Below are 10,217 nucleotides of genomic sequence, written 5' to 3'. Positions count from 1 at the left end.
AGCGCAAACCCGTTGGTTGGTCACCGTTAACTACCATGGATCCAGTTCCCTCGCCTCACCTTGAACGCCCGCCTTGGGGCTACACTAGGGGAATACTATAAGATTGGTTTTCATTGACCAACCAGCTCTGTTCTGGGCTTTACATCTACCGTTGCAACACGGCAGCACACGGTACGCACCTGACCCCGGTGTTGCCATCTCACTTGGGAATTGAAAAAAAAAAAAAAAAAATTCCTCTGTACTTTATGTGGGTGCCCTCGAGATAAGTCACATTGACAAGACAACATCCAAGGGTTGTCGCCTGTCCAAGGGTTGTCACCCTGGGCAAACCACACTCTTGGACAATCACAGTTACATAAGTTACGATGAACCAATGGATAGCAACCGGCGGTTGTTTGCTTGTGCAAGACTTACCACGACACAGCCAACTCGTTGGAGCATAAGACCATACACTACCAAGTATCTCTTTGAACATACCCCTTGGAGATTGTTTACTTGATAGCCTCAGGTTGGGCTCCCCAACCACCCGCCTCACCCCCGAACACAACTTCACCAGGGGCTCCGCGCTCACTGCTTCATCAATGATATCTTGGATCCCCAAAGCCTTCACACTTGCACGAGGTGCGGTTGTTCATCAATATGTATCTTCTCTTTTTTTTTTCGACTCTTTTGCTCTGTGTTTTGTAGAGGTCGGGATGCGATCCCATCATTATCATTCATACATAACCGGCACTCCAACTTCGAGCGCTCTCGAAAAGCCAACCCGTGTAACCCAGACACCATACCCGCCCACCCAGTTAGCCTTTTCCAAACCGGTACAAAAGCACCCCGTTCCCTGCCGGGGCTGTTCTCATGCATACGCCCAAGAAAACAAGCAAACCATCATCAGAAATCAAATCAAAATCAGTGGCTGATCCCCTCCGGGAGATTCAACCACTCCATCCCGTTCCTCTCGGCGCTCCCGTTCCCCGCTCCAGCGAGGTGATGCCCGCCCAGGGCGAGTCCGTGATGCCCGTGCTCCCCAAACACCTCGCCCATAAAGGTATCATCCGAGCTGCTGAGCCCCGCCTCGGCCGGGAACTGCAGCCATTGGTCAAAGTCAAAGTTGTTTCCGCTGTTGGTGTTTGCACCGTTGGCCGCCGCGGCCGCAGCAGCGGCGCCGGCGTTGGCAGCGCTGATGGGGTTGCAATTGCCGTCGTGGCTGCCATCAAGCATGCCTGCGTACCCGGCCATCGAATCATCCGCCATGATCACATCCATATCGACATCCTGCGAGTTGGGCGGGGTGGCCACATCCTCGCTGTCCGTGTGCGGCGGCGTGTTGGCGTTGACGGCGGCGGTCGTCGAGAGGGCTAGATCGCCATCGGCGTCGTAGAGGCCGAAGGGCTGGCTGTGGTGCTGGTTGGCGGTCGTATCCATCGTGTGGAGGTGCGGGTGGTGTTGGAAGGGCGAGGGCTGGGGAGGGAAGAGGCCGCTAGGTCTGTTGTCGTTATTGTTGCTGTTGCTGTTGCTGTTGCTGCTGTTGTTGTTGTTGTTACCGTTGCTGCTAGCGCTGCTGACCGAAGCAGTGCGAAGGTTGAGGAAGGGGTTCGTCGTCATCGTGGCGCTCTCGGGCGGCGGCGTCGATGGCCGAATCATGGTCATCCGCATAGGGTGAATACCCGGAGAGGCGAGGTTGAGAGCCGGCGCGAGCACCCGGTTGACCATCTTGGCCGGGCGCACGGCGGCTGGTGTCGGCTGCGGGACGGAGGGTTGTTGCTGTTGCTGCTGCGGCGGCTGACCGCCGAGCATGCCCTTGCGCAGGAGGGCATCGAGGAAGCCCGTGGCGAAATCGGCCGCGGCGTAGATGTTGCGCAGGTTGCTCATGACGACCAGGCACTCGCGGAGGCCCTGGACGGCATGGGCGCGTGTCTCTGGGTTGAGGCTCTTGGTGTCGAGCATGTGGACGATCATGGCCGGCAGGATGACGGTGACGCCCACGGTGGGGAGGTAACGATCCAGACCAAGGCGGCGCAGCTCGCCCGCCATCCGCGTGATGTGGTCCGCGGCCTCGCGCACGCGCTGGCGCGCCGTTTCCTGCACCTCGGCGGGATGGCTAGGCCCCTGAGCCGGGGACGCGGGCAGGAACAGCGGGCGGTGCAGCGCCGACACGGTCGTGTGGTAGACCATGTGGAGCAGGTTCCGCTGCACAGCGACGGCCCTGTTGGCATCCGTTACGGAAGCCGCCTCGAGCGGTCGATAGCGGCAGGGCTCGGGAAGCGCTGCGAACCAATCGCGCAGATCGCGGTCGACGGCAAACACCCGGTCCATGTTCTCCGGATTCTTGTTGGGCAGCAGCATGTGCGTGCTCTTGGTCGTGTTGTCTGGACCGACGCCGCTGCGGCTGAGCACCGAGTACTGGACGCGGAGCATGTCGCCGATCAGCATGCAGAGCCGCGCCTTCTCGATGCACATGAGGGCGAGCTTGCGCTGCATGTTCACGTCGCGCACCAGGGCGCACTCGGCGCCAGCCGGCCCGCCAAGCAGCTGGTTGTCGTCGGGGAGCGCCTCGAGGTCAAAGTCTTCCTCGGTCAAAGGCGGCACGTCAAAGTCCTCGCTCTTGATGCGGGTCGGGCGGCGCATTCCGAGAGCCACGAGGCGATCGCGCATCAGGCACGACCACCAGACGCGCTTCCATAACCGCTGCTTGCGCGGGATCATGGGCGTCTTGGCCGGATCGCGGTGCAGCCCGATGGTGTGCGCCAGCGAGATGGCCACCCCCATCCAGTGCCACGTGTCTTTCTGGTCGTCGGGCGTCTCGTACCAGTACGTCATCAAAAGCAGGCCCTGGACAAGGACCAGGCGGTCCGTCTCGTAGTCAAAGTCATAGAGCAGCTGTGGATCCATCACGTCAGCCATTGTCCAAGGCCCCACAGCACCTGAATCGGAGACGGGCAACCACTCACCCTCGTCTTCGAGAAGAAGACCCTCCGCGCATCCCTGCGGCTGGCATAGCCAGCCTCCTTCAGCAAAGCCTCGTCGACAAACGCGGTGGCGGCGAACATGACGGCATGGTAGAGGAACAAGCTGAGCTTGCCCGAGGCGCCGGAGCGGTCGTTGAGGATGCGAAGAAACCCGTGGAGCTCGAGCAGCGGCATGTAGGGGTGAACGAACTCGACGTAGGCGGCGAGGAGGGCATTCTGCAGGTGGAGGGACGGCAGGGAGAAGACCCCCTTCTGCATCAGATACTGCCGGTCCTCCGGAAGGATGCGGTCCGGCAGCGGCTTGAGGAAGTCCGGCCATTCGCCGGCAAGGTCGAGCACCGTCTGCAGCAGCGGGTGGAGCAACCCCGGCGATCCGGGAATCCCGGGCGTCACGGGGGAGAAGCCCGAGAGGGCCGCCGCAGCCCCGGGGGTTCCGAATTCAGCGCCAGGTTGTTGGTCTGTCAGACGCGGGCGGGGAGGGAAAAAATCCCATGTTAGCCTTGGCTTTCACAAGCACGAAACAATCTGGAACCCGTCTCGACTTTCACAAGCTCGCAACGCCGCCTTCTGATTTGCGGCGATCTGAGCATGTGATTCTTGGGTGTGGGGTCGGTCGCATAAAGACGAGGGTGGCAGGGGTGTCGGGAAGGCCAAAGAAGGGGGGGTGAGATGCAACGGAAGGGAGGGGGAGGCGCTCGCAGGGCTCGTGACTTACACAGCAGGTGCTGGCTCGCATCGACGCCATTGACGCCGTTCAGGGGCAGAGAAAAGGCCCCGCTCGGGGCAAATGCCGTCTTGGAAAGATCGGCCGCCGCCCCGATCATGGGGTTGGCGGCGCTGATGCTCTTCGCACGCAGCGCATCGCCATTGCGCCCCACTGCCGATGGTCCGCAGTTGTATGGGAGATTCTTTCTGGAAAGCACGCCGGGCACGCAAGGGTGCCAGGGAGTTAGCCAACTTGTCTCACCGTCTTCTTGGGGGTGTGGGGCTGGTTTTTCCCATGTGCCATGTGCCATGTGCAAATGGGCGCCGAAGAAAGCATCTGAAAGCGACGCCAAGACGGCGTTGGCTGTGAACGGGGGCGGGCGGTGGGAAGAACTCACTTTCTCCTGCGGCTTTCCTGGACAATGCACTCAACGTCGTCCCAGCGACAGTTGCCACAGGGAGCACCCTCCACCACATCACACCGCACCTTGCGAGCACGACATGACACACAGGCACGGGCGGCACGCCGCTTTGTGACCTTGGTCTGACCGTCGGCGGTGACAGACCCGCGCTTCTTGGTCTGCTGTTGCTGCTGCTGCTGTTGTTGCTGTTGCTGCTGGGAAGGTTGCTCCGAGGATGATTGGGAAGCGTCGGAGGCCGTGGTGGTCTCGGAGACGGATGGCGGTGCTGGAGGCGGCGACATGGAGCTGGCGGGGCCCGGCTCGGACCGTGGCGAGGGTGAATCTTCCCCGTGGTCGGACATGTTGGACGAGGGTTTCTTGAGGGAGGGAAGCAGGAGGGCGGATAGCCTTCAACGGGCTCGGAGCAGTGTCCGAGGCCCGGGATGAGATGAAATCGTATTTCAAGGTGTTCAAACCTTCAGTAAGCTGCTCTGTCCAGCGACCTGGGTGGTGGAAGCTCGGTCGTCGATGTGGTGACGGTGGGATGAGATGTGAACGGCGCCCAGGGTGTGTTCGAGAAAGTGTGGCCAGTCTTGTAGTCCAATGCCCGGCTCAAGGGCGGGGATGAGGGTCTGGAAGGACAAGGAGAAGAGTCAAGGAGGCTTTCGCAGGGACTAGAGGCAAAATCGTGGTGGTGATGCGAAGAGGGAGGTTCGAGATCTTGAAAAACAAAAGGCTCAACAGCCTCGGTGGGGATGGAGGGGCCCCCGGATTATATCTAGCCATGACCGAGATTTCCCCAGACCCGTCACCGGCACGCCCGCGATACATACGTACCGGAACGTTAAAAAGATGGGTCACCTCCATGGTCTGGGCAAGGCCCGGGGGGGGGGGGGGTGGAGGTGTGGAGGATGAGGAGGGGGGCGTCTGGGGTTGGCTTGTCTACCTACTTTGGGAAACGTGGAGACGGTGCGCTGCGGCCATTGAAAAAGCGAACGATACAACCCAATACGCGTACGGTACCATACTGTATGACGTACGTACTGAACGGCACCGACAAGCCCCCCCCCCCCCCCCCCCCCTCCAAAGTTCTCTCTCCCAGTGGCGATGATGTCCAGGAACATGCCGGCGTGACAAGACAGAGACGTATACTGTGTGTGTGTAAAATAAAAATAAAAATAAAAAACCCCATCCCGGCCATTATTCTTCACGACGAAGTTGGGACGGCTCGACGCTGGGGAAAAAAGAAGAAAAAAAATCCGTGACAGTGACTCGGACTCGCAATGCGCCAAGAAGCCCACCTTCCAGGTTGCCTACCTTGCATACCTACCTCCCGTCACGAGGTTTCAGCAGAACATGGAAGGTACTTGTGCATACTGGACCACACCCAACACGCAGCTTCCTGGAGCCGGGCCTGGAAGCGCAAAGGGACAAACACCCACGAATCGTAGCTCTTGGACGCCTGGGCATTGGCTGCTCCTGCTCTGGTGCGTCAAATTGCAGCGACGAATCCAATGCGCAACTCCCCATAAAAATCCCACAAGACTCCGGGGAAAGATGGATCCCTCTCCATCGCCTGGGGCGGCTTTCCCCGCCCTGCGCCTGGGAGGTTCCCGAATCGAGGCCTTCGCCCGAACCTGGTCCCAGGGCCGAGACCCACTCTGCCTCCCAAGAACCTGGGGACCCTCATGGACTGCTCAGCAAATCACGGAGACGGAAGGCTCGGGGCGCCTGGTCTAACAAACCACGTGCGACGGACCCAAGTCTCAGTGATACATACTGCGTAGTGCCATGGAGGCGATGCAACGGAGAGGAAATCATGGAGACAGCAAGGTCAGCGGCGAGTTCACCTTGGGAGCCCCGGGAACAGCTCCGTCCAGACCGTGGCGTTGGTGGTGCGCTGTTGTGGTTGTCGTTGTTGTTGTGATTGGAGTTGTTGCCCAGACGGCACGAACTGGGATGGTACGCAGTTCAACAGCATGCAATCACTCGTCGTCTGCTAAGGTGGCGTAATCGTATGTGCGGACGGCCCCGAACCTAGCATGCAAGAAAGCCAAAAGGGGAATCCTCCTTCTGTCACGGCGTAACACCTACTGTGTACACCGTATGTACTATACGCTTACCTTGGCGGTGCAGCACGGCCAAGCCGACTCTTGCAGTTTCATCTCTGCTTCCAACGGTAAGACATGGATGTGCTCCGATATCTCTTATCATCGCTTCTCTACCCCTTTAGCATCCGTCAATTGAAGATTAAAAAACCTGCAGCTGGAAAACAACAGACACTTGGTTGCAACGCGTAGCGTAGCGTCAGGTATATTCACCAGACCGCCATCCTTCGTTAGCAAACGCCATGGCCCTCGAGGGTCCGGGAGTTTTATAAGCGCGAAAGCGCGGCAGACGTCGTCGGGAAGCAGGCTTTTTTCTTATCAAGGCATCTTGGCCCCACTCCGAGGCCGAAGGGGCGAGCCCAAATGGACGAATCAAGGGCCGGCCGTTGGCCCGAAGCACTTGCCGATTGGACTCCCTTGAGCCGGGCTTGAGCCGAAGCATCATCCAGAAACACCTCGAGACCGTATCGTACCGTAACCGTGTAAGTCGTAAGCCAAGGCGCTTGCTACCACGCAGGTTCCCTCCCGACGGTGAACGCATCACCAAAGTTGCGCACCTAGAAACTCGCGTTGCTTACTCCTTCTCCTGCAGCAACAAAGCATCGACGAGGAAGAAAAGCCAAAACAAGGACAACACCAAGCGCCTACGCTGCAGTACCTCGGCGAGACTCGGAACGCCAATGCTGAAGGTGCTGCGTCGGTTTCTGCCGGACCCTCGAGTCTTTGCTTGTCCGAGTTAGCCCGCCCGCTGCGGCCCCTGGGGATCGTTCACTAGCGTGCCCTTTTTTTTTCTGCCCTGTGGATGGTCCTGCGCGTTGTGCTTCCTGAATGGCTTGGCCAGGATGGGCGTACTGCGTACGCACTCCCCCGTATACTGTGTAGACCAAGTCTCAGGCCCGGATCCGACGGCAATCGATCCAGCGGTGCTTCGTACAAAGTATGAGACAGCAACCTGGGCTCCAACGTTGACAGCATGAACGGGCCACCGTACGGCAGGCAGCTAGCATGACAGCATCACACCTGGACGACTTCCATGATCAGTTCATGAGCCTTGTCATGGGGTCGTTTGTCCTTCGTTGTCTTGTCCCGACCCTCAAATGTAGGCCCGTTTTGTCAAGAGACATCCACTCGAAAGGTACGGTATCCATCCGACCATACCCAAAGTCGAAGCTCCGCCTCGTGATGGCCTTGGCTGGGCAGCCTTGGTTTGGAGGCTCTCGAGTCAGTGATCGGATACGGGATCACTAGGGCCGACTCGGAAGCGTGGGCCCTCGGTATCCACCGCGAACCTCAAACGTGGGACATCTCGGTGATGCTCCACCTCGCCAGGTTTAGGCGCTCACGGCGGTGTCACCGCTGGGTCCCGGGAGTTGGAAGGCTGGTGCTGCTGTATGTACTACGTACTCAGTATACAGGTACTACACGTACAGTACGATGCCGTACGACGGCGAGACGACGCGTTACAAGTTCGAAGTTGGCCGATCTATACGGATCTTGGTTAGCACCCTGGAAGCACCCGTCGTCATGCTCTGCCGTCTGCCCCATTTAGTCCTGGACAGAAGTCAACGCTCGTGCGCCGGCCGTTCACCAGCAAGGGAAAGGGAAAAAAATAATAGATGGGCAAAAGAAAATCTCCATCAACATGGCCGGTGTCGGACGACGCTGCCATGTCTTGAGCTCCCAACCGTGAATCTCATTGTAACTTTGTAACAGGCCTCTCTCCTCCGTCCTCCTCCAGGCGGGCCCATCCGATGAGCATGAGCCCCCTTTCTCCTCCAAATGGTGGAAACGCAAAGTCAGAAAAAGGCAAACACCGGCCCGTCTCCATGCCCTCTCCTCTCTTCACGGACCTCAGAGCCACAAGCTTCCACTCCATCCACCACGACCCCATAACCCCAGATATCTCTAATGATGAATCGAGTCAATTCTCCGAGGGCGGGCAGCCCAAAAGAGGACGAGGGAGGGGACCAAATTAGCCCCTATTAGGCCCCAAACCAGCAGCAGGTCATGCCGTCGCCAAAGCACCAGGTATTTACCCCACAACTTCCCCAGCTTTTCCCCCATCTTTTCTGTCCTCCCTCCCTCCCTTCTCCACAATGTCATGAACTCCACACACCATGTCAAACCATCGCCCGACCCGTGCCGGCGGAGCGCCCACCGCCACCCCGCCGCCCATATTGCTCGACTTGTCTGTGTGCTCCCCACCCCCCTGATGTAAACCAAGAAGGTTCTTTTCTGGGGCAAACCCGTACATACAAGTGACGTGTCACCCGCGAACCACCAGCCAGGCCCCCAGGCCCGGAAGGCTGGGAACGGGGAAGGGAGAGGGTGTGGAGAGGGCGGCAGGGTAGAACGACGGGAAGGCCACCTTCGCCTGGATGAAGACGAGGACGGCTGCACCGCCGTGGGCTTGGTTACTTGGCACGTACTACTGCGTGAGCGCAGATGGGGTTTGCTGTGTGCTCCGTAGTGTAGGTGCGCTTTCCGTGCGCTCTCCGTGCTCTCCCGACCCTGTGGCTGGGATCGGGACGGATGGCGTGCTTTGACGGGCTCCTTTCTCTTCAAGACCGCCTAGCTGTGTCTGGGATCAGAAAAGAGGTGTGTGTGTGTGTGGGGGGGGGGGGGGAGGAGGGCCAAGGACCGGGGCCTGGCAGCTCCCGTGGCGGCGGGCGCTCCATGGTTAGTTGGTCTTGTGACGAAGGAAAAGCCAGACAGCCGTTCCTTAGCTTACTCAGCTGACGATGTCACTCCCCGGCAGTTGTCTCCATGCTTGGGGACAGGCCAGGCCTGGGCATAGCTCACCGAGCGGCGATCGCCGGTGTCTGGCTGAGCGCCTCTCCGGCGTGGCAATCCCCCCTCCAAAGCCCTCCGCAGCGTGTGGTGGTTGGGAGTGGTGACGAGCATTCACCGTTCCTGCGCAAGGGAGAAAGTTGAGCCGTCGACCTCCTTGGGCGGTCCCTCATCAGGTGATTGTCATGGTTTCTAACGGGGCTGGCATTCGGGATGGTGTGTGAACGATGCACACCTGCAGATGCGCAGCTGCGCTGCCCTCCAATCTCATCATCGTTCCAACCCATTCCCCACGGTCAAAGTAGGTTTCACGATGCAACGGGCGTTTTCTTTCTTTTCCTGTCTCTCTCTCTCCAAGAACATGTGTATATGTGTATATTTGTGTGTATATGTCTTTGTGGATGCCAGTGCATGTCCCCATCAACAATCTGAAGGGGCGGTCCCTCTTCCCCATCACCACCAGGCTGGATCTCTCCGCCTTGGCCCCCCTCCCCGATCTTCAGTGGACGCAGGATTTTGTTTTGTTGGCCTTCCTCCGATGATGCCCCACAGACCAAGCTAGCATACCGCCCAGCACGAATGTTGGCTCGATCATCGCTGCGCTGCCATGCAGCGCAGAATCCGATGGCGCGGCGCGAGTGGAGAGCCACGTTAGCTCGGATTGTTGAAGATGCCGCGGCTCAACCGGGACCCGGTCCCAGGACCTAGGGATCTGCCTAGGTATTTTGCCCCAATCAGCAAGTCACCGAGGTGAAGTACGGTGAGGATGGGGGGGTGGGCTAAGCCCGGATAGGTTGGGAATGGCTTCATCAGAAAGCTGCGTCGGAAAGGATGGAACCCCCCAGCTGTTCCCTGATTTGTCCCCCCTTTTTCAAGTTGAACCTTGAGGCACTTTTTGTTTGTTTGTTGCCCAGAGGACGAGAGGCAAAACGAGGTAGAACAATACGACAAGGGAGCATAAGCCAGCAGATCCAACCCTCGCATCAAAAGTATACTTCAAAAATCGCCTTCGTATTTTCATTCTGTAATATTCAAAGTCCTATGGCTTAAATGGGTATTATAGAGAACGTCCACCACCGCTGAACCCTCCATCCCCAACGTGCCTGAACAACATCTCACATTCAACTTCAAACTCGAAAGAAAAAAGGCTTTGTCCAAAAAGAAGCAATAAGAGGGAAAAAAAACGCCATGCATCCAACAGACAGCGCTCGACCAAGATAGGGGTCAGATACTTAGATAGGTATCAAGGA

The 10,217-nt window shown here is 58.5% G+C and overlaps 1 protein-coding gene across 1 annotated transcript; it reads right to left on the bottom strand.

Moving 5' to 3' along the window:
- Positions 1–903: 903 nt before the first annotated feature.
- VTJ83DRAFT_5757 (uncharacterized protein) lies at positions 904–4,431 on the bottom strand (the record flags this gene model as incomplete). Its single annotated transcript, XM_071012392.1, has 4 exons — positions 904–2,874; positions 2,946–3,421; positions 3,679–3,875; positions 4,067–4,431. The coding sequence occupies 4 exons, from the start codon at positions 4,429–4,431 to the stop codon at positions 904–906; spliced, it is 3,009 nt and encodes a 1,002-aa protein (XP_070865132.1).
- Between the last annotated feature and the right edge of the window lie 5,786 nt (positions 4,432–10,217).

This window comes from Remersonia thermophila, chromosome 5 (assembly GCF_042764415.1).
Source record: "Remersonia thermophila strain ATCC 22073 chromosome 5, whole genome shotgun sequence".
In the NCBI taxonomy this organism is placed as follows: Eukaryota; Fungi; Ascomycota; class Sordariomycetes; order Sordariales; family Chaetomiaceae; genus Remersonia; species Remersonia thermophila.
This window is presented reverse-complemented; position numbering and strand designations above follow the sequence as displayed.